Source organism: Saccoglossus kowalevskii, chromosome 18 (assembly GCF_978046115.1).
Source record: "Saccoglossus kowalevskii chromosome 18, keSacKowa6.1, whole genome shotgun sequence".
In the NCBI taxonomy this organism is placed as follows: Eukaryota; Metazoa; Hemichordata; class Enteropneusta; family Harrimaniidae; genus Saccoglossus; species Saccoglossus kowalevskii.
The window spans coordinates 18668784-18694481 of NC_140658.1; the positions used below are offsets into that span (position 1 = coordinate 18668784).

A 25698-nucleotide genomic window follows, 5' to 3' on the forward strand; every position below is an offset into this window, starting at 1 on the left:
CTGTGTTGACGTTGGTCAAAACAGAGAGCTATTAACAAAATACTGCGTCAAGCAAACCACAAACTGTCTCGCAATCCGTACAAGGTAAAAATTCCTTTTATAAGGGGTATTTCCTATGCTGTTTCGTCAGATTTGGGGTTGCGCATGTTGCGCAGAATGTTTTTTTTTTGAGTCTGTAAACCTTGATGCGTATGAGGTTTTGATATGGAAGTTCAGGCAAAGACGCGAAGTTCACTTCGTCTGGTGTAATTTTTTGCTCGTTTTCACGTTTTTGTGTCGCATTTCGAATTTTGTGCATCGTATCGACCGCTGTAATCATCCTAAATTTATGTGAAACCTCATAATCAGTTGGCATTTATTAATTTTAGTAGAAATCATTTGCAATAGTTTTGTGGTTCGTCTTCATGTTTTTATGAAATATGCTAATATCATGCAAATAATCCCTGTAGAGCATGGACCCCGCTACCGCCGGATGCAGGGAATAACTGTTATTGACACGGAAACATTTTTTTCATTAATGCCCAGTTTTATTAAAAAGTGTTTTAACAATAATAATTTCCCGTTATATAAACTTCCCTTCATAACTTTAGGTCGTGACCACCATTTGTCGTATCAGGGGTTATGCTTTATGGTGACAGTGTATTGAGGCACCACAACTAAAACGCTGAATACATGTTAATAAGTAAACAATCACCTCGATACTAGTGAAAAATAATTTCTTACAATAGATATTTCTGTTGAAGAAATCATGCATCTCTATATATATTTTTATAGATATATACTATCATTAGAACTTTTTGCTTTTCTTGAGCTGTGTGAGTATATTGACAATTGGTAATCCTCGTTTTGTAAATATTCTCTAAGTCAAGCCTACGTCAAAATCCCCCAAACATTGCCAGAAACCAATCACAGACTAGCTTAAACAATAGCTTTCCCTGACAATAATACTTTATTACCTTATACTTTATTACGATAATACGTTATTTCCTCCACGCTAACTTGAAAAATCTTTTGTTTTTGTCTCGTTTCCGTTCCGGTCTGTCTTAGAGAATACCGGTAGTTGATCACAATGTCCATTGCATGTACATGTCTACCAAAAGGGCTCCATGTGTCATCTATATGTCAATTTCAAAGCAGTATGACTGAAAATACATACTGTCAAAATGTAGTAATTATAAACTTGGATGAATACCATAAAAAAACAGTCATATGGCACGGTGCACACCTCACAGTGTCTGCATGAGCATGTAACAAAATTTGAATACAATCTCTAAGAAACATTTTGGACATTTGATAATATCACAAAACAACACAACCTATGGTATTATCTATGAGTATAGGCCAAACTTTCAACTGACTCAGGCAATGTATTAGTGAGGAATCGGCATGGTCATGTACAAAACAAAGTCAGCCATTTTGTCTGAATCTTGAAAACCGTATGATGTGCACCTGTAACCTAACATTGAATGAATTGATCTGTTAACACATTGTCTGCTAAAAGACTCTACAGATACTGTAAAACGGGAACTTATTTGAGTAGTAGTAACATTTTCATATCTGGAGCACTATTACTGATAAAGACATTAAACCAGTCCTTTATTGAAGCCATAACACACTAGATCTGATAAATATATTTTTTGTTTATATTTGGTCATGTGACCTCATTAAAAATGCATATATATCATATCCGTAACTATTACAGATAGAGACAATCAACCAGTGCTTGTAAAAAAAGATGTTGGGAAATTTACTATTTCTGATGGCTTTTTTGTTTTGTGAGAAAATTCAATTTAATGGAGCTCTTGTTGTGCATTGTTGTGCTGACATCTCCCATGATGATATCACTTTGTGTACATAAAAAATGATTGATTTCAAACAAATAACAAGAAAATAATGTTTGATTTTGAAAAAAAATTTGCTTTGGGAAGCATAACAAAAAATATATCGATATCCTTTTTTCGTAAACATGACCTTGCTGTTTAAATTCACTGATATTGTAATTCTTCCTTCTATTTGAAATATAAAGTATGATCTGTGACGTGCTGTTTACCAAATCACACTCTTATTGGATTATTGAAGCATTTTCTTCAAAACTCCATGCCTCCGGCAGTGTGGTGCCTTTGTTACAGTGAATGCCCTGTACCATTAATATCATATTTATTCCAATTGACATTAGGTGGCTATTTGATACGTGTATGGCAAATATTGGAATGTTAGTATTTAAGTTGAACAATCAATTCTGGCATTGTAGACTATTAAGGGAAATCACATAATTATTGCTTAACAGAGTAATATACATTGTTGTTAATATCATGTTATACTTGCTGGATAAGGTGACATTTGAAAAAAAAATTTCATATACATACTGCGTTGTAGCAAAATGAAGAATTCTGTTATTTATTTAAACATGCAGTGACCTTATTGTGTTACTGCGAAATAATTTTATTGAATAAAAAAAATAGAATAGAATAAAATATTTGCTTATATTGGCACCATAAAGACAAAATTTATAGCAGTGTATGGCTGTTATTCACACCTTTAGCAGGGTTTACACTAGTGTCTCGGCAAGATGAGTCCCACTTACAAAATTCTAAGAAATTGAAATTTGACCCTGGATAACTTTATTAGAGATTGGACCTCAGCTTGCCTGAAACACTGGGTTTCTCTTCAATAATTGGAGTCCAGGAAGCAAAATATGGGGTTAACGCATTCCCTGTTTAGTATGTATGTAATATATTAAAAACGGTAGTAGGTAATCATAAGTCATTGGCGATTATTCAATATAACCAGACCCTCTGGTCAATGTCCTTCCTTAGTGTAATATCTTCATCAATAACATTTGTGTAAGTATAAGTACTCTCATAATAGAACACATTATTCATTACACTGAAGAAAGGCCATTGCTCGGAATGTCTGGTTATATTGAAAATTACGTATAACTATGACTACTACCATCTTCTTGCTTTTTTAGCTCCGCTGTCGTCAACTTTACAATTTCAACTTCTTCTTTGAAAACCGCAAGTTAGAATGTTTTCAAATTTGATATGCAAGTACCTTGAATGGTTCTTTCTCAGATTTGTTCATTTCATGTCAAAATCTCAAATTCTCTATATTTTTTTGAATGTTTTTGTCATTTTTGGTGAAAAGTGATATTTTTGACTTCTTGTTAAAAACCGCCAGTCCAATTGCTTTGATATTACATATATAGGTACTACATGTGGACCTCTCTCAGATTTTTTCATTTCATGATGATATCTTCAATTCTCCAATTTTGGTGAATATTTTTGTCATTTTGTCCGATTGCTTTGATACTATACATATTGTTCATTTTCTAATGATATCTGCAGTTCTTTATTTGAACTGTGCATTGCTAACAGCGGAGCTATCTCAGCCGACAGACTGCTTGTTTTAACAATTTTACTGTGCATGTTTCTGTTAACACAATTAATACAGTTCATAGTGTCCATCAGGAAACGCACTTTTAACTAAACCTCATGCATGGCCTTAAAGGTTACACATCCTGCCACTGTTTGGGGGTATTTTTATCCTATAACAAAACAATAATTTCCAAAATTATATCTCAAGTTATGCTTTTGTTTAAAAACAGTTTTTGAACTTCAATGACAACTGTATTTATTTGGAAATATTTATTGGTGAGAAATTTGTACCATGAGAAATTACTAGCGGGATGTGTGACCTTTTGGGGTTATGTATAAGACTATTTTTCCTTGTCTGCCGCGTTGTGTTGTTCCTTACTGCTACTGTGTCTGTATGACTAACAGCATTTTATAATGAACTTGTTTGTTTATTAGCGACTATTGATTTATGTGTCATAATTTGCAAAACAATGAATCTGAATTTTATGCAATTTTTAAACAATGATGGCTATTACAAATTAGTGGTGTTTGATTTCAGTGGATCAAGTAAAGCATTATAGTCAATAATAATAATAATAATTTTTATTTCATCCTTAGAAATACAATCTTCCTATTAGTCTACAGCAATAAACTAATAAAAGAAAGTTGAGTTAGTTAAATGTTAGTTAAATGTCAATGTTATTTATGGTCTTGTGTTCAGGCAATTTGCCATTTTCAGTGATGTCTTGTGATAACTGTAAGGATGCCCTGTGAAGAAATTCAATTGATATTTGTGTTATCAAATGAAATCCTATACTAGATTTATCATGATTTATGCTGTTTTGACATTTGTTCAGCCACTGGGTCATGCACATTGGAATAATAATTATATGTAAAATGTTTTCACTTGAGGTAACTGTATTTTTATGCCAAGATTCTTAAAAACATTAAATTTGCAAAAAATATGTCAAAAGACAAACTTGTATATTTTATGGCTCCTAATCCTTATTTTACTCATAACTACGTGCAACTTGATGATTGGCTTTGTGAATAATTGATGATTCTGTGATTCATCTAATACATGTACCTACTTTGTGTATCAAATCAAGTTGTAGTAAGATCTGATATCAAGGACAAGTTTCACAATAATTTCACTGTGTACACTAATTGTACAGTAAATTACTTTGTGTGGTTTGGCAGAAAATTTGGGATATTGAAATATCCCTGAATAAAAACAAGAGAACAAACATAGATTTAGGACATTTCTTAGTAGGGAATTGGTGTCTAGTGTTTCTTTCAATTGTAAACAAAACATTATTTTTCTTCAGTTTTAGTATTATCTATACCTTACACATCGTAGTTCCCACCAAAATTGTTTGTATTGTATTTCTAGGGAAGTCGGACATTAATAAATAGTCAGGCGCAAAGACAATCTAATTTTTCATTCTGCAGTATGTTGAAAAATGACCATGCATACTGAGGTGATTGATGACAAAATGGAAGACTCCCTGTGGCAGAGGTACTATTGTGCAAAACACAAAGACCTATGGGAAGGAAATTGGTTGCATGTCTGTCAGTGTGTACTATAGCATAACTTACAATGGTGAATGGGTAAAATTACTAACTGCTTTGTACAACATCCCAGATGCAATAAATCTATTTTTGTCAATCAATTAACCCAGTCCAGTATTACTTCTCTTTGCACATACTTGATTAGGATTTAAAAAAAAAAATTATATGTACTTGCAATTGAGCTGAACTTTGGCTTTGATATTTGGTACCTATCGGTACATGTACAAATAAATTATGGAGATAAAAAACAATGCATACAATTTTTGTGTTTGGACCTTCCATATAATAAAGTGTACAAAATTAAAAACAATTTTTTTCTGCTTTACAAACAGAACATGATAGAATAATTTCTCTTTATTAATTTTTCATTTTGTCATAAAAATATGAGATGATTATGCAGATATTATAATGTTACTAGGGAAATTTTGGAAAATTCCACTAAAGCAATACAGTGTTTGTTGTCATAATGACTGACATGTTGTAAATGTAACATGATTAAGTGTTAATTTGTTACATATAACATGTCAAAGAGCCTTGCATTACATGTTGAACGTGCAAAAACATGCGCATACATGTAGGTAACTTTTTCAGGTAAAAATGACCAGGATTTCTGAATGTGAAAAATTCAGTATTGGTTTGTGTATAGATTTCATACCAATTGTGAAAAAACTATGCATACTTATAACTCATAGGTCCACTGTATGTTATTATAATGAAATAATACCTTTGACTGAATAGAAGAAAAAATGAAAGAAAAATTAAATTTTCATCTACAATCAAATCAAAAAAAAACAAATTTGATGGCACAACAATTTTGAAAAACAAATCTACTAGAAAACTTATTTCCCCGGCTTTGGTTTACATTCAAACTATATATATGCATATGTATTCACCAATTCGTTTTATTTCTCAGCTCTGTACTGAAAACTAAAAATAATTTTATTTGTTTCAGAATAAACTGCTCTCATCATGGGAGGAGCAGTTAGTGCCGGGGAAGACAACAATCATTTAATTGACAACTTGAAAGAAGCTGAGTACATCAAAACCAGAGATGTTGAAGAGGTATTCAGAGCTGTAGATAGGGCAGATTATTATATAGATGGCCACAAAGACACAGCTTATAAAGATCTAGCTTGGAAACATGGGAATATACATCTTTCAGCACCATGTATTTATTCTGAGGTTATGGAATCTTTACAGTTGAAGCCTGGAATGTCATTTCTTAATCTTGGTAGTGGTACAGGTTATTTGAGTACAATGGCAGGTCTTATTTTAGGTAGGTATAGCATAATAAATGTAATCTCTGAGGTCACTAGGTCATTTTTTATACACGCACATGTACATGTTGAAATACTTTTGGGACTAAAGGTATATTCTTAATAGTTATCATTCACTCAGGATGTCATTTCTCAATCCTGGCAGTGGTACAGGTTATTTAAGTACAATGGCTTATTTTAGGTACCGTAGGTATTGCATAATGAATATAATCACTGAGGTCTTTGTTTATTCACATACATAATGCAATAACTAGCGTTGGGGCCTGAGGTACATAAATGGGTGTAGTGTATTCAGGATGTTGTTTCTCAATCTCCATATAGTACCGTTAAAATCCTATTATAAACCGCATACCTAATAGTAACTGCACCCCCGATTTCGGCTTCAGTGTTAAAGAGTTCTCAACAAAAATTGAAAACATGAAAAGTACCTATTACTAACTGCACCCCCAATTCAACAAGACCGTGACTGACTTTGTTTCAACCAGCTTGTACATTGTTCCTAATCCTATTCATTTGTTTCAACAATGTGCCTAAAAATATTCACACCTTTTTTATTGTTCAGTAGTGGTAGGAAGTCAAATACGCAGTGAAACCGCTTTTGTTCTTGGACAACTTTTGTCAATACTGCTTATAAATACGTCAATGTGTCGCAAGTTTTCGACAATGAGCTCACCGAAAAACTGTTAAATTCTTTTTCAATGCTCAGTTTATTTTTCAAAAACAACTAATTTCTTGATTTAAAAAAAAAGTCATGTTGTTTTCCCATGGAAATCAAAGCCAAAAGATCGAACTACATTATCGGTAAATCGCTTCCAGGTTTTGTTCACCATGAAGTCGGTGACCTGTCATTAACATATTTAAATGAACTAAGGTAATTTGAACACGTGGGCACCATCCAGCATTTTGATTGGTTAATTAGTGACTTGATCTATCCGGTCAAGTAATGTCTCTTGTGCATTCAAACTACATAGCGGAAGTTGTGTCGCATCGATCGTTTACATATGACCAAAATAATTCGCTTACGGTGAAACTAAGTTGAATTTTACTTGCATTTGATAACAATTCAACGAATTTATTTTTCGTGCGTTATTATAATCACTACTGAGTAATAATCAACAATTTCAACAGTTCGAAAACAAGTAAGTTATTTACTTGTGAGCCGAAGCATGGCTGGATTGCGTTACTGTACCCACGGTACCATACTTTTTTAGTGCCGTACCATGATCATTTTCTACTAAGCAATGCATTAATGTTTGTTTTTATTTGAAACTCCTGTCAAAATAAACTTTACGTTACGAAGAAAATAAAAAAAATAAATGCATTATTACATTAAATATTTTTTTTCATGTGAACAGTTTTTTTGTGACGTGACGCTTATCACTCTTCCCTGACATCTAAATTGGAGTTAGCTTATATTCAAAAGATTGTACAGTGTATTGTTTGTTTTGTGCAAGTGATGTGGGGGGAAAATGACCACGCCCATTTAGTGATTGCAATAAATGCATTATTACATTAAATATACCAAGTATTTTTTTTCATGTGAACAGTTTTTTTGTGACGTGACGCTTATCACTCTTCCCTGACATCTAAATTGGAGTTAGCTTATATTCAAAAGATTGTACGGTGTATTGTTTGTTTTGTGCAAGTGATGTGGGGGGGAAATGATCACGCCCATTTAGTGATTGCAATATGTACCTAATATAAACCGCACCCCGAACTTGAGCTGTTGATCCCAATTTTTTATTTGATACATTGTAATATAAACCGCGGTTTATAATAGGATTTTAACGGTACAGATTAAAGTGCTGTGACTTGTTTTTTATGCCCATGATTCATGACTGATTGAAAAATTTGTTAATGATTCATGTGTGTAATGGATTTTGGATAAACTATATATCTTTTATAGGTGCTTACAGTGTATAAGGTAATTATATACATGTAACAGTGACAAGTAATATCAAAGGAAATATTATGCAATTTCATTTACAAAAATGTTAACTAAAACTTCCAATTGCATTTAATCTTTTCATCATCTCCATTTTTGAGTGATGATTTTATCAAAGCATGCAATGTTTGTCATAATTTTTTGTCTGCCTCAATAATATTTACGGCAACCTACTGAAATGTGTAATTGTATGTAGGGGAAATTTTAATAAGTAATAAGTAATAAGCTTGAATATTTTCAATGAATTGGTGCATCATTTTGGTGTGAAGCATTTCTCTTCAAGGTAGAATGCTACTCATTTTGCATATTTTAGCGTATATAGCAATATTTTGTGTCAAAATCTGTCTACAATTATTTGTTTTAGTATTAGTCAACATTATGTGTCAGTGAACTTTTTTAGTCCATTCTCAATCTGTTTTTGGGGAAAAACTGTAAAATAATATGCATAAAATTTAATTTTATCTGCGCTTTCCATAGTCCACAATGAAAACAAATTTCCTTGATATGTACCATAAAAAAACAATGGTAAAAAAAAAAAACACTCCATTTTATACATATTTTTTTCCTTGTGACATGAAAGATCCAATACTGGAAAATACTTTATTTTAGCTGGAATTCATTTTCGCTGAAAAGACTTTGGATGTTTTGTATGAATTTATTTTCACTGATTTTTAGTGAGTTGAATCTAAAATATAAGAAAAAAGGTATATTCGCTGGATTTTTATTTTCACTGAATCACTCTTGCAGCAAAAATAGCGAAAATTAATTCCAAGCGAAAATGAAGTATTTTACAATATAGAAAATGACAATATTTTAATTTCTGTGTGGAATTCTAGTTTAAGGTTATTCACATTTGTATTTGTTATTTACAGGAGCAAATGGAATTAACCATGGTGTAGAAATTCACCATGATGTCATTGAGTATGCCAATGATAGATTACATGAGTTTATACAAAACTCAACACATTTTGATAAATTTCAATTCTGTGAACCAAAGTATGTTCTAGGTAAGTATATTATAGACGTCTTGCAATTTTATATATCTTTTTAAGCTCCGCTGTCGACTTTGTCGAGCGGAGCTTGCCATATGATGAATATTTTTGTCATTTTTGGTAAAAAGTAATATTTTCCACTTCTTGTTAAAAACTGCAAGTCCGATTGCTTTGATATTGTATATATAGGTACTACAAGTAGACCTCTTAGATTTGTTTATTTCGTAATATCTTCAATTCTCTAATTTTGATGAATATTTTTGTCATTTTTGGTAAAAAGTGATATTTTCAGCTTATTGTTAAAAACTGCAAGTCTGATTGCTTTGATACTATACATATAGGTATCTCAGTTAGACCTCTCTCAGATTTGTTCATTTTCTAATGTTATCTTCAGTTAACATGCATTGCTAACAGTGGAGCTATCTATCTTATTGAATATTTATATTTTTCTTAGCATCTCAAATTTATGTTTTTTGTAGTCATTGATGTTCATTTAAGGTAGAGATGCAGTTTATTTGGCTTGCTTTATAATTGAGTAATTAGACAATGAAGATGGTATTATATATCCAACATGTTATATATTTTCTGAAAGCTTATTATACAAACTTTGTAAAACTTGTCTTTATTTTAAATATCCAGAATGCGTTTTTGATTTTGGGTCAAAAATATGCTTTTTTGGACAAAAGTGGTTTAAAAAAAATTAGCTTAAAAACTTCAAGTCCATTTGTGGGTAAAATTACATCACTGGATACCTTGGTATACTACTAATTCAAATGCGTCCACTCATCTCTTTAACGACTTTCAAAGTCGCACAGCATGACCTCAAAGTTCACTCTTTTCTATTTTTGCATAATTTATATATCCATGTTAATTGCGGACTTGTTATTTTTGTTCCACTCGCCGTAATAAACTGTCCGGACGCATTTTGAAGGAGGAACACCATGTCAATAATGTGTGAAAATTTCGAGGCAAATGGCCAAAGCGTCTATCAGCTATTTTAATTTAAAACCCAAGAATTCACCAAAAATAGAAGACGAGAAAAAGGCTAATTTGCATATTTGCGCGTTAAACCGGGATTTACTGCTTTGTCATACTTTGTCATACTTTCTAGACTATTGAAATTGGAAGTTGACGTATAGACATAGACATTTTATGTAAAATCGTTGGACCAGAACAACTGCTCTTGAATATATAAATCAGAAACACGTCATTCATACCAGTGTTTTGATGGCGTCGGTAAAAACACGTGGCAATGCCCAGTAAATATGACGTCATCTCCTGAATTATTAAACAGGGGGCGGTCCTAGGAAGGTGACCTTTTATCACGATCAAAACATGGCTTCTCTTCGATGTATTTTCAATAAAAAATCTACGAGTATTTCAGAGCCTATGGTTTACCGTGAAGAGTACAAAGTGGGATATTAAATTATTTATCCTTGATGATTTTAATGTAGTATTGAGAACCAACTCCAGGAAGTGAACGCACAATAATGAATAATCGCGTAATCCTAGAATCGAAACGCGAGGCACATAAGTTTTGTTCATCGTTTCCAATCCCATTTTTCCCACTGCAACATATTTGTTAAAAGAAATATTTGAATTATGTTCGTTTTTTAAGGAGGCATTTTTTTATTTTTCCGATTTTGGCAACGCCTTATTCAGGGATTTTCTAAGACAGTCGCAGACAATCAGCGCACGGATGTACGTACAAAACATGCTGTTGTACTACTGGCGACGGTTGCCTGCAAGAAGAGAGCTCCAGCTCCTAACGTAAAAAGTTTTAAAATTTCGACCGGTTTTAAATAATTAGTGTTGGAAATCTGACATGTTTTAATAGTGCAAAATTAAGGTGCATTTTCGAGCGGTCGAATTTTTCTGAATAGAAATCGGCAAATGAAAAAAACAGGAGTGCTAAACAGTGTGCTTCGGTAGTTTAAAAAAATGGAATATCCGTCAAATTTACGTAAACTTCCCCATTTTTCACGGAAAAAGCAAAGGTCGTGGCCGTGTTGCAGGCTAAAAAACTCAAAAATCAAAACAAAATCATCAATCAGTAAGTATTATGACAAGGAAAGCAAAACATCAGACGCGGAGAAGCGGTCAGCGCGTCAAAAGAGTTGTTACCGTAATGTATCAAGTTACCTCTCTCTGTGATTTATTTTTCATTGAAATTATTTGGTTGTTTTCAATTAATTTTAGCGTACCTTTGCAATTTATTTTAGCATTGTCAGTTGTTTGCTTCATTGAATTAAACGGAGTTCGTCCGGTTGCAAACAAAGCTGTCTCGCACCACCGAGCAAAACTTGCGAATGATCGAAGTACAGGTACCCATTGGACAAAAGATACACAAAAGTTTGTATCTCCCCGACCCAGTGCAATATATCCGGTTAGAATCAAAGCTCACGTGCCCCTTATTTGAGGGACCAGATTCTGCCGTAAATTCGGGATGGGATTTAGAAAAAAAAATGGGATTTTAAGGTGTATTTTGGCGTCATTTTCTAAGTTTTACCGTAGTCATTGACGCCTATTCAAGAGTATGATGTTTATTGTGACTAGCGTGAATGGGTAAGCTTCGTTTCGACTATGAGCAGTTATCACTGTAAACAATGTTAAATTATTCTTCACATGCTCAGTTTATTTTTTGAGAACAATTATTTAAAAATAAAATCTCTCAGTCAATCAGAAACTCGGATTCATGCCTTCAGGGAAAGTCATGTTTGGACGCTCACATCGATTTGTTTTTCGTTCGGTGGGCTGATGCCTTCGGTGTAGCTTTTGCATCTTCCGACATAGAAATCATCTGAATCTTCTTTCTACCTCTCTTTCTTTTCACACCACGCATAATGTAATGATAAAAATTAAGAAAAAACGCTGAGGAAATATAATGTTTGGTTTGCTCGCGAGCGAGAACTGATTTGAGAATAATTGCACATGCGCGTGAATTGAATGAACTATGACCCGTACAATTTCGATTTGCATATTGTCAATCAAAGGTCTTGTTATTTGGTTACTCATGCAAATTAGGCAATTGGACATAAACATTGCCACGTGTGAGTGTTTTTTATTTTTAACCAGAAAATAAACAGCAATTTTAACGGTGTTCCAATAAGAATTCATTGGTCAAATTTTCACAGAATGTTCTTTAGATAAAAATCTATATAAAAAACGAAAAAAACTATTTTTGATTGAAATTCACAAATAAAGTGCATCTCTACCTTAAGAACACATTGTTTGTTGTGACTCGTGTGAATGGGTAAACTTTATTTTGACAATGAGCCGGTATCATTATGAAAAGTGGTCATGCTTGGTTTACCTTCCAAAAATGTTGTTGACTATAAATAACAAATGTTTGAATCCATTAAAGGCTTTTCACTCTAATCTAATATCTAAATTAAAATACTTAATCTAGTAGCATCCCCTTTTAATTCACTGGCAAGCATTATGTGTAAGTTGTGTGTTTGGAGAAGCTAGCAGTGTAAATGACTGCAAATGCCAGAATTGTTAGCATGTCGGTTCAGTGCTGTTTCGTTCTAAGTTGATGTCCCAATTGCTCGAACACCATTTCATCCCAGTAAATATTTATGAAAAATTAAAACACAAGATACTGAAACAATGTTAAAAAAGAGATTTGGCCTTATGCGATAGTAGCATTTGAGTTGAAGCATATATAGAAGGCAGAATTTGATACGTAAAAATAAACAGTCAACAAACAAGGTGCTCTCTGATTGGTCTGAATAATAGATGTTAGAGCTGGGTAGCCAATCAAACACAATATTTTAAGTAGCTTTGAATTTACACGATAGTTATGCTCTATACGAAAATTCATGAAGTGTATTTGAAATATTACTAATCAATTTCGGTGTTCAATTGAATTTTAGATAGCATACTGTAAAAGGGTTAATTATTCACTGGGTTTTAATTTTGCTTATTTCGCTGACTGGAAAATTCGCTAAACTAAAACCCAGTGAATGTGTAAAATTTAGCATAGATTACATTATCTAAATGATAAAACCTTGAATTTAAAACCCACTGAATATGCCTGAAATTGTAAATCAGTGAAATTTAAACCCAGTGAATATTAGTCATTTTACAGTATACAAATTGTCTTATCGATGTATATGCTTATAGTAATACACAATTATAGTAAATGACTGTGACGTCAAGTGAGTATATATGCTATGTGAGATCCAGTAATGCGATACTCTTTGTTAACTGAATTTTCTATTTTCCAAAATACATTTTCTAAAGTGTATCTTTCCTCCGATGCTTTCAAAATGGTATAGCCAAAACAAACTATACACTGTACCGGTATGTATCAAAATTGATGAACATGGACGAAACAGCATTAGGAAAACAGTGTTGAAACGAAACAGCATTGACACTAAACAGCGTTGGGGTGAAATGGAACTAGGATGAAACAGCTGGGACAAAACCACTTTGAGATGAATCAACACTTCTCCATCAGGGAGATTGTGAGTTTTGATGCCCATGGTCATCTGCGCACTCAGTAGTCCAAAAAGAGTACATTCTGTCCACTTGCCAGCCTCGCACAATGTAAAGACTTGGACAGTTTCTGACAGGCTTCTACTCAACACTGTCAAGATGGCCTGAGGGCATTTCCAAACGCACAACAAATCCTTCTCGGGAAGTTCAGTCAACTTCCTCTTTCTGGTAGCAAAAAGTTATATTTATTATCCAAAAGCCAGAATTTATTGCATACAAAAGATATGTAAAATATTTCCTGGAGTACTGTCCAGTGGAATAGGTTGACTTCTCGTATTAAAAAAAGGAGAAATTCACTTCACAATATATAGATTAATTGCAATTTGTAATGTACAAACTGGGTATGTAAGATGTTAATATCAGTGCAAACTCCAAAAAAAGTTTATAAATACAAAAAAACGAAAAAAAAACACTGTCAAGACTAAGGTTGTCCATTTTTCGTTGCGTTTTTTCAAAAGAATTAGATCCTCTCACTACCTTTACTATTGGCTCATCACATATTTAAATTGTAAGAGAAGCTTGGAACTTGGGCATTGTCATGGATACTGTAAAATGACTAATTTTTACTGGGTTTAAATTTCGCTGATTTACCATTTCAGGCATATTCAGTGGGTTTGTATTCACAGTTTTATCATTTAGATAATGTGTTCTATGCTAAATTTTACATATTCACTGGGTTTTAACTTAGCGCATTTTTCAGTAAGCGAAATAAGCAAAATTAAAACCCAGTGAATAATTAACCATTTTACAGTACCGGTAGTTGTTGACTCCCATGTGCGAAGCACAAAATGGGAGTCTTTGCAGTTAGTGTGTCTGTATGTGTACGTGTATGTGTGGGTGTGTGTGTATGTGTGTATGTGTGTCCGACTGTTCCACTGCTATCTCAAGAACCATACATCAGTTTTTGATGAAACTTGGTGCATAGATGCTCTGGGCCAATGCGCAGATTTGATTAGGTTTTGGTAAAAATCCATGCTCGTTAATTACCTAATTTGCATGATAATTAGCTAATTTTTAGCTGTTCTATGACTGTTCCACTGATATCTAAAGAACCACTCATTGGATTTTGATGAAACTTGGTACATAGATGCTCTGAACATGTGCGCAGATTTGATTAGTTTTTGGTAAAAATCTGTGCATATTAATTACCTAATTTGCATGATAATTAGCTGATTTTTAGCTGTTCCATTATTGTTCCACTGATATCTAAACAACCACTCATTGGATTTTGATGAAACTTGGTACATAGATGCTCTGAACTAATGCTAGGTTTTGGTTAGTTTTTGGTAATAATCCGTGGATACTAATTTACCTAATTTGCATAATGATTAGTCAATTTTTGGTTTTTCCACTGATATCTCAAGTACTAATCATCACATTTCAATGAAACTTGGTACATAGATGTCATATGACACTGCACAGACCTGATAGTTTTTATGGTAATATCAGTACATATTAATTACCTAATTTGCATAATTAATTTTCAGCATTTGATATAAGTACTAATCATCACATTTCAATGAAACTTGGTACATAGATGTCATATGACACTGCACAGACCTGATAGTTTTTATGGTAATATCAGTACATATTAATTACCTAATTTGCATAATTAATTAATTTTCAGCATTTGATATAAGTAGTGAGCATTACATTTCAATGAAACTTGGTACTTACATACTCAAGGACTATGCAGAGATTGATTGTTTCCGATAAATATTTGTGCATATTAATCACCTAATTTGCATAATGATTAGTCATTTTTCGGTTTTTCCACTGATATCTCAAGTACTAATCATCACATTTCAATGAAACTTGGTACATAGATGTCATATGACACTGCACAGACCTGATAGTTTTATGGTAATATCAGTACATATTAGATACCTAATTTGCATAATTAATTAATTTTCAGCATTTGATATAAGTACTAATCATCACATTTCAATGAAACTTGGTACATAGATGTCATATGACACTGCACAGACCTGATAGTTTTTATGGTAATATCAGTACATATTAATTACCTAATTTGCATAATTAATTAATTTTCAGCATTTGATATAAGTAGTGAGCATTACATTTCAATGAAACTTGGTACTTACATACTCGAGGACTATGCAGAGATTGATTGTTTCTGATAAATATTTGTGCATATTAATCACCTAATTTGCATAATTAGTTAATTTTCAGCTTTTCCACGGGTATCTCAAGTACTAATCATCGCATTTCAATGAAACTTGGTACATAGATCCTTTAGGACTATGCAAAGACCTGATTAGTTTTAGGGCAAATAATTGTGCATATTAATAAATAATTTGCATAATTAATTTTCAGCTTTTCTACTGATATCTAAAGTACTAATCATCACATTTCAATGAATCTAGAATTATGCAGACCCAATGAGTTTCTGGTAAATATTTGTGCATATTAATCACCTAATTTGCATAATTAACCAACTTTCACACTGATATCTCGGGTACTAAACATCACATATCAATGAATGTACATGATGCTGTAGGACAATAGACAGACCTGGATAATTGTGGGTTAAAACCTGTACATATTAATTACCTAATTTGCATAATTAACCAATTTTAAGCTTTCACACTGATATCTAAAGTACTAATTATTCCATTTCAATGAAACTTAGTACAAAGATGCTCTAGGACAATGTACAAACCTAATTAGTTTGGGGTAAAAATCTGTTCATATTAATTCCCTAATAAGCATAATAATTCATAATTTTTTGGTTCTAATCACATTTCAATTAAACTTGGAAACATAGATTTTCTGTTACATTGCGCAGACCTCATTAGTTTTACACTCAAATCTGTTCATATTAATTTTCTGATTTGCATAATTAGTTTTCAGCTAAGTAATTTCGAATTATATTTAATGTGTCTCCAATACTCTCAGCACATGGGAGTTCTTTCTAAGCTTTCTTTGATTTTACTTTGTCTCTTCTAACATTTAAATATTGTCTGCCATCCTAAAGATTGGGCTGATTCAGCAATTCATTGATCAAACATCAGCTGAACAACAGCCTTCTGCATTACAGCAACCATGCTTTCAGTATTTTCACTCCAAAGTTGTAAAATGAAATTCTGTTTCCAATTAGGAATGCCAGTACCCTTTTTAAAAACCTGATAGTTTGTTCTTTGGTTCTGTTTTAATTGTTAACTGTGAAGCACTTAGGTATTTTTTTGGGGGAGGGGCATTAGGCGCTATTTAAATGGCATTATTATTATATTATTATTCAAAAGAATGGCGTCTTTTCAGCATGAGTATTGAGCTGTTTGTGAACTCCCAACTGTAAACTATTCTTTTTGTATCACAAGGAGCATTGTGGATAAAATGGATAGAAAAATAACAATAAACTCAGCTCAGTGGTTCTTTTGTAGCCTTTTGAATGATATAACTTTTCTCTCTATAATGTTTCATACCGGGGTAATTTTATTCATTTTTCCCATAATCTTTGTGTTAATATTCGACTAAATGGGCATCATTTCCCATTTATTTGTGGTCTTGATCAACATTGTTTAGTGAAAGGTAACAAAAGTAGAGTTTGGTAATAAATAGTTTAACTATTTGATGATATGTAATAATTGGTACTGTATTATTATTATTATTATTATGTAGGAAACTGTTTGAATGTAATTCCTGGAAGTCGCTGCTATGACAGAGTATACTGTGGTGCTGCATGCCCACAAGAACATGAGAAGTATATGGGAAATTTACTCAAAGTTGGAGGCATACTAGTAATGCCAATGGAAGATCAGGTAAGAATAAAGATGGTTATCACAATTAACACAATACATACCAGATATATTACAAAATCATTATTGATATAAAGCATTTCCTATTTTGTCTGAGATGTGCACCAGACTCTATTTCCTGTTTAGTCATAAGCCATCTGAATTCATAGGACAGCTATTTTACTTGTGTTACTACTGCATCCATACGAACATTGAACATTACATACCGGTACTGGTACGTCCTAGGTTAGTTGTGTTTAGCACATCATCAAATGTGGACAGCACATTATTAAGCATGGAAATGTCCCCGAAATAATTTCGCGTTTGTCGAATCCCACGCGATGTTTGACGCGACTACGACGCTATGACCTTTGTTTGTCCTGTTTTTACGTTTGATTTCACGCATAACGCGTGATTCTTTCAGTGAACGGAAAATGGTCTATTACTGCCATATATTTTCAATTTTACATGAAGTGCAGATCCTTTCAAATTGAAATTCGCATTAAGAATCATTAGTAGTTATAAATATAACAATAAAGGAAATTGTTTGATAGCAATTTTAAAAGTGTTTTGATGTTTGAAATCAGAAACTGTTTTTCAATTATATTCAGTCCTTGAGAACAGCTTGGGTTTCCCTATCCCTTCCGCCAAATTGTCATCATGAACATACACCCTCAGGGTGGCAGTTAGTGTTACCAACATTTATTTGAAACCTTTTAATTTTGAGTTATTTTGCCAAAATAATTTGTTTGTTTGTTAAATTTGTAAAATCTGTATAAAGAAATTAATAAATCAATAATGACATTTTTTTTCTACAACGGCATTTCAAAACTAAAGTCAGCGATTTTTCATTGATCTATCTATTATTTGTGTAACGCTACGATCACCGTAACATTGTTAGCTGACGGCATTGCGTTGAACGGGTATTCACCGCTGCTGTTGCGATCATCGGTCCCTGACTTTTTTGTTTAAAAATACACAAACTTAGAATGTTTGCTTAATTAAAACGATTCATTGATGATTGACTTAGAAATTACATCAAAATCGCCAACGAAATGTTGTTTTTAAACATCGCGGGAAAAACATGCACTCTGCGCCGCCATCTTTGTTACCTCAATCAAAATCTCCGTTGTAACCCAGCATGCATCGGTTGTGATGTCACTACATGCGTTATGTCGCCTTAGGGTGGCGTTCCTCGGTAATGACGCACTATGAATGAGGTATTTCTAGAGGTCAGGGTTCGTTTTTTTCTCGTCCGTCTCGTCTGAAGTTGAATAATTTTTACTTCGATTTATTTAGTTTTTTTCCCGATGCGACTTAATTTCACTTGTTTTTTTAATTCTTGGTAATTAGTGTCACTGGCGATGAAGTAGTTAAAACGCAATTAATCGCAGTGCAGCAACTCGGGATAGACCATCCCGACACAATGGGCAAATTATTACTACCCTAGTATTTTGGGTTTGCCAGCTCCGCACCCTTGATAGACTTGGTAACTTCTTGTAGACTTCCATTTTTATCACTGTTTTTGTAAGGCTGTGTACAAAGGCGGGATTACCTTTCGATCAATACAAGTTATTGTTTTAAAGATGTGCTAGACGAGGCTGACACTTGTAAACAATACAACGTGAATAAACATAGCGGGTAGGATTTCAAGGATCGCGGGCGAAACAAAAGCGACGCGGCTGTTTGTCTAAGCGATGCGGGCCCGCAGTGCTTGAAAGGCCTGGGGAGAACACTGTAACTTGAGTAAAGTAGTTGTAAAATTATAGATATAAATTGAAAAAGGGGCGGTCCTAATGCATATTCAGGAATCAACACAAGAGTATGGCCTGCATGTTAGACTAATCTTAGTAGGAAATGCATGACATCGTATGTTGATTTTGTAATATACCGTAGTCCATCTCCTATTGTCAAATAGAGATTGCTGCGTGCGTGTAAATCATTCATAAAATTGTCACAAAACAAAGTCAGAACAAAAAAAATATTCAAACGAAACTAAAAATGACTCGTAGCACCGATGCAGCTGAACGGGATTTGTATCAGTCGTCAAATAAAGCGAATGGAGGGATATGAAAGCACAACAATCAAAAATCTCTTTCGACCGATTACTTCTATTGAAAAGTATGCAATAAAGCAACATGGCGACCACCTCCATAGACGACGAAAACATGCAAAACTTCGCCATAAAGTGACTATAAAAACACACAAAAATAGCGAGAATGGACAAAGCAGTATTGTAAAGGTTTGCAGACATCAATGTTTTTAGAGGTAAAATTGTTTCTAAACTGAGCGAGGGGTTTATTTCACGGACAATATCACTCCTAGTTACAGTTCAGTTGAGATTGTAGTTTGGTGTAAAAATAAAGCACAATTTCAAAAAGTTCAGTCTTTTCGAGCAACATTGAACGCAATAAATAATGGAGAAAAATAGCGCCCTCCGATGACAATTACGTCATAGTTGTGAGACCAGCGTAGGTTCTCAGAAGCTGCTCGTTCACACCTTTTAACAATAGCGCTTCCTAACTGTCCTAGTAGAGTGACTGCTCCAGCACCAATAACATTCCCTAAAAATGTGTAGTTTATGCCTCTTATGTGCATTTATTGATGCAACACTAACTTTGAAAAGTGCATAGTACATGGTTTACTTACAAACACTGATTCAGAAGTTCAGAAAAGAAAAGCAGGAAAAAAATTAAACACAAACACATTCATGAGTGTGATGAACATTGATATGAATGTTAGGTGACCAAGTAGAAGTTGCATGATAAGCAATCAGTGTGAATGGGTTTCATACATGTAGTCTGTGTAATAAATAAATATGGTTAATTTTAAAACTGCATTTTTGAGGACTCCTAATGACCCAACGGAAGCTACACTAAGTCTTGTGGGTAGGCTATTTGGTGCTGTGCATCGGTTTGAGTCACAAATAAGGCATACTTCAATAATTTTGCATGCAAGAAGTACATTTTTACTTCATGTGAATTGAAGATGTGCTTCAAATATTGTAAATACAGTATTCCTTATTTGTACTTCATGCTTCCAATACCTTTATCACGCAGGAGTTCTTCCTGAAATTTATTTTATTTAATTCCTATATGTTAACAGCAAATAGGCATTCAGAATTGTAGTAACTGCTTTGATGTGACAATGCATATTAACTTCTATCAGATTGAACTGATGTATATAATTAAAACAAAGCGAATTAAATTCTTCCCAATATTATGAAAGATGTAATCATAATATAATAGAAGATACAAATATTTTGTGTTTTTAGCTTCAACAGATAACAAGAACAGGACAGAGTACATGGGAGGTGAAAAATGTTCTGCCTGTCTCCTTTGCACCCCTTGTATTACCCTCTAAAGCTGATGGGGATCATTTAACAAGTATTGATCTACGTAAGTACAACTCTTTAAACAGTAGACGTTCCAATTTTGTGCTGTGGATAATGTAATCTCTTCATTGAACCCCAGTAAAGAAAACATGACATGTGGCCATAATTATCAAATTATGTTAATTTCAACTATCTCTCAGTTGTGATACTTCAAAATATGCAGTTTAATAAAAGATACATTGCTGTTACTTCTGCATAATGAAGCCTCACACTACCTTCACTGTATGCATTGTACCTGACTTACTTGATGTATGCATGCAAATTACAGAGATGTTTTAATATAATAAATAATATTTTAATGATTCAGTATACAACAAATGCAGTTTTTATTAGCTCCGCTGTTGACGAAGTCGAGCGGAGCTTATAGTATTACTGATTGTCCGTCGGCATCCGTCACCAGTCGTCGCCATCGTCAACTTTACATTTTCGACTTCTTCTTAAAAACCACAAAACTGTATAGCTGTGAAACTTCCTAGGAAGGTATCATGGGTGGTTCTCTCTCAGATTTGTTCATTTTGTGGGGATATGTTCAATTGTCTTATTTTTAGCATATATAATATTTTTGTCATTTTTGGTCAAAAATGCTATTTTCGACTTCTTCTTGAAAAACACTAGTCCAAATGCTTTGATATGTAGGTACCTTGGGTGGACCTCTCTCAGATTTGATCATTTCGTGATGATATCTTCTTTCCTCTAATTTTGATGAATATTTTTGTCATTTTTGGTAAAGAATTATATTTTCGACTTCTCCTTGAAAACTGCTTGTCCAATTTCTTTGATATTGTATATGTAGGTATATCAGGTGGACCTCTGTCAGATTTGTTGATTTTGTGACAATATCTTCAATTCTCTAATTTTGATGAATATTTTTGTAATTTTTGGTCAAAAACGTTATTTTCAACTTCTTCTTAAAAACTGCTAATCTGATAGCTTTGTAACTTTATTTGTAGGTACCTTGGGAAACTCTCTCTTAGATTTGATAATTTCATGACGATATCTTCAAATCTCTAATTTTAGTGAATTAGTTATTTCTCGTAAAAATGTTATTTTCAACTTCTTGTTGAAAACCTCTAACCTGATTGCTTTGTAAATTTATTTGTAGATACCTTTGGTGGATCTCAGTCAGATTTGTTAATTTCATGACGATATCTTCAATTCTCTATTTTTAGCAAACATTTTCGTCATTTTTCATCAAAAAACATATTTTTGACTTGTCCTTCAAAACCAGTAGTCCGAATTCTTTGATACTTGTACACATACAGCTTTGGTAGACCTCTATTAAATTTGTCCATTTTGTAAAGATATCTTCAATTCTCTACTTTTAGTGAAATATTCTCTGGAAGTTGGTGTCTTGCGATATTAAAGCAGCTAGCATTAAGTTTAAATTGCTTCTTAGTCATTGCTTTCAGAGCATGCATCACAAACAATGGAGCTAAATCAGCCGACAGGCTGCTAGTTACCTTGCCCGTAACATCAAAGATGGAAGGGAAAGGTATATTAAGGAAAAATTTCTGTCCGGCGTTGTTGTCGTCGTTGTTAATAATTGTTATTGTGTGCATGATAACTTTACTAATTCTATTCCAAACTTTATCAAACTTGATCACCTTATTCATCAGTATAAAGTCTTCCCTGAGTTTGAACGACAGATGTCCTGTATGAAAATATCATGCAAAGATTGAGAAAATCTGATAAAATATTTTGACTGTTTCTACTTGACTGATCACTGGTGATACACATTCAAAGGTCACTGATCTCAGTGAAAAAAAGGTTTGTTGTCTGTGTTCAATGAAGCAAATCATTTATCTTGTAATAATATCCTTGGTAATGTAGCTCCCAAATCTCATTGGAATACTAGACTGGGTTTTAAAACCAACTCATGGAGAGAGTTTTTTTTGAAACAAACTATGATAAAGGGAATAATATTGTATAACAAAGGGCAAGATCACCAGAGTTCAACTATGTTTGGCGATGCGTTTCTAATAAAGCAAATACGATAAATGTATTCCACCTTGCAGTTATTACACACAATAATTATTTTTGCTTACAGTGAATGAAATCATCTTCCCCTAAACAAACAGATTATGTTGCCATGTACTTGTTTTTATTATCCATGGCCACTAATCTCTAAGCATCATAAGTGCTTTAGATTTTGTGTGGTGATCAAATCTTATCCAACAGATCCTAGCTGAACCTTGGTAGTGCATCTTTTGTTTGTATGGATCAATCAATGTTAATATGAAATAATATTATTTTTACAGCATCGGTTGATCCAAGAAATTTGCAAGATTTGTGCCGTTTATGCATCAGACTTATTTTACGTGAAATCGTAAATAAAGAGCATCCACCAATGGAGCGAGAGAAAAAACCTAAACCTCGAGTAAACAGACCACGTATACGGAGCCGCATCACCATAAGTAGTGTTAATAACATGTTGGAATTGGCCAGCGAGATTATGAACGAGTTGAATGAAAACGATGAAGAAGAAGGGGCTGAACAGGAGAGAGAAGAGTCAGATGATGATGATGACATAGAGGACAACAAGAACACTAAAAAAGATGAGACAAAGGGGGAAGACGGTAAGACAAATGACACAGAAAAAAACAATGAGAATGATGAGACAATAACAGAAGAATTGGCAGAATGCCAAATATCAAAAGGAAGGAAGCGAGCCCATGAGAATGGATCACAGGATGAAAATGGTAGCAAGAAAGTATCAGAAGAAAAACTGTTGAAAATCGATGAGCAGCCTGCCGTTAATCACTTACATGCATTCAGTGAGAACATAGAGTTAGTGGAGGAAGATTTGAAAGATCCAGAGGAGTCTGTGAAAGCAGGAAACAATCATCAGAAAACAAATAACTTTGTGAGAAAAGATATAGATGAAAACATGATGGATGAGGAAGAAAAAACTCATGACAGTGACAGCGAATCAAATTCATCAGTTTTGTCATCGTCAAGTTCAAGTCAAGATTCATTTGAAAAAATTCGTTTACGTCTTTCCAGAGAGCTATATCCATCGGAACCTAAATCTGAGGAAAAAAAAGAAATGAGCAAAAGTGATGAAGAACCAAATTACCTTAGAGAGAAAATAAGGTTGTTACCTCTGCCGTTACCACTGATTGAGTACTTGCTGTACTACAGGAAGCATTGATGTATACAAGATCCTGAACTGCTTATAACTATGGAGGCTGTTGCCATATATGTATTTGCATTCTCCACAAGATGTGTTTCATGTAAAGACAAAAAGCATCCTAACCAGTCATCTGTTACATAATATGTTATCACAGTGCATTTACGCAAGCACATACGCACTTCTAGTACAGCACTTTTCTTGCTGCCATCTACACCCACGGTACCGTAATTTCATGCTGCCTATATAACCGATGGAGTAAAATATGTAACCTCCAAAGTGTTAATAGATTCCCCAACCTTTTATAATTAATAATAAGCATTTACACAATTTTGTCAAAAACTTAAATTGTGGCCATTCTTGACGCAACACCATGTGATTTTATGATATCCTCTCTTTGCTACACAAACCATTTTACCAAACAATCTTGTTTCATTCAATTATTAAACACAAGAAAATAAAATGGCAAAAAAAATTGTTAAATTAATTCAGAAGAAAAAAGTACATTGAAAGAAAATCAAACAGAAACCAACGCAGCTCAAAAGAAGCTTTAAAAATAGTTTATTTTAAAAGTCTTATTTACCAGTCAAGCAACTGGTATGTTTTTGTTTTGTTTTTTCCCATCTATAGTATAGTATGGTATGGTCAGTTGTATTGTCTAAAACATTGTTTCATAATGCAACATTGGTTTCATGATTTATAAATCAGAAATTAATGCTGATCGTTAAGGATCAAAATATCTGGCTGATAATTTTGACCTTTATATAGTTATTGTGAGCCATTTTGATTTAATGAGAGACAATTTTTGTAGAAGTGAAAACTTTACTGGGGCTCAATTCATGAGTGAATTTAATCCATACAAATATGATCACGATTGACTGTATAAAGTAAAAATGCTGACATGCAAATGTATTTTATTCTTTTTTGTACTCTCTTGGCTCAAGTTATGGAGAATTTCATGGAATTCAATCTATACAAATTCCTCAAGAGTTTTTGATCCCGGTTGACTTTATAAAGTGGAAAAAAATGCTGACTTGCAAAATTTATGTATTTTATTCTATTTTGTACTCTCGGGCTCCATTTTAAAAAAGTACTTTGTATTGTATTACCTCTTAAAAAAGCTGAAAAAAATTGTGCACGGCTTGAGTGCAATTTTATTTTACACGTAATAAAATGCAAGGCAAAAAAAGAATTAAAAAAAAGCTTGTTTTAAAATTACATTTGTATGTAACAAATGCTAAATATATTGTGTTTGTTATTGCGTTATTGAAATTGGTGTAACAATAGTGTTTGCAAATGATAGCACCAAGCAACGTAATGTGATTAATTATTTATGAAGATGTTTGATTCAAACAAATAACTACAAAAACTAGAATACCAACAGACATATTGATAACTGTTTTAGCATTAAAATTAGTAATATACAATAGATCTTTTAAGCCGCTACGAATTTGCCATTGTGTCACATTATTTGCATATATGTGGTCACATTTTATCTGTTTTACACGCAGAATGCCATTCGTTGGTTACGTCAGTTCTATTTTCAGTAAGCTCTAGTAATCATGACAAATGGTATAAGATGGTGTTTGGAAAATTCAACTGCAAAAACCTAATGTAATTCTTTGAATGTCAATCATCACAGGCAAGTCGGTATTTTGTGTGTTTGTATTTGTCTGAATCTGACGTCTTCATGAAATAATATTATGACATGATTCGTAACAAATGTATCGCGCAGTAAGAATCTTGATTCAATGAGGATCTTGACAATCTT

At 33.2% G+C, this 25698-nt stretch overlaps 1 protein-coding gene across 1 annotated transcript; it reads left to right on the forward strand.

Annotated features, from left to right (window-relative positions):
• On the forward strand, positions 1-25650 carry LOC100367554 (protein-L-isoaspartate O-methyltransferase domain-containing protein 1-like). The gene is made up of 6 exons (XM_002730318.4): positions 1-84; positions 5881-6204; positions 9023-9157; positions 17288-17427; positions 20678-20801; positions 23056-25650. The coding sequence occupies exons 2-6, from the start codon at positions 5898-5900 to the stop codon at positions 23946-23948; spliced, it is 1599 nt and encodes a 532-aa protein (XP_002730364.1). The 5' UTR covers positions 1-84; positions 5881-5897; the 3' UTR covers positions 23949-25650.
• Positions 25651-25698: the final 48 nt, after the last annotated feature.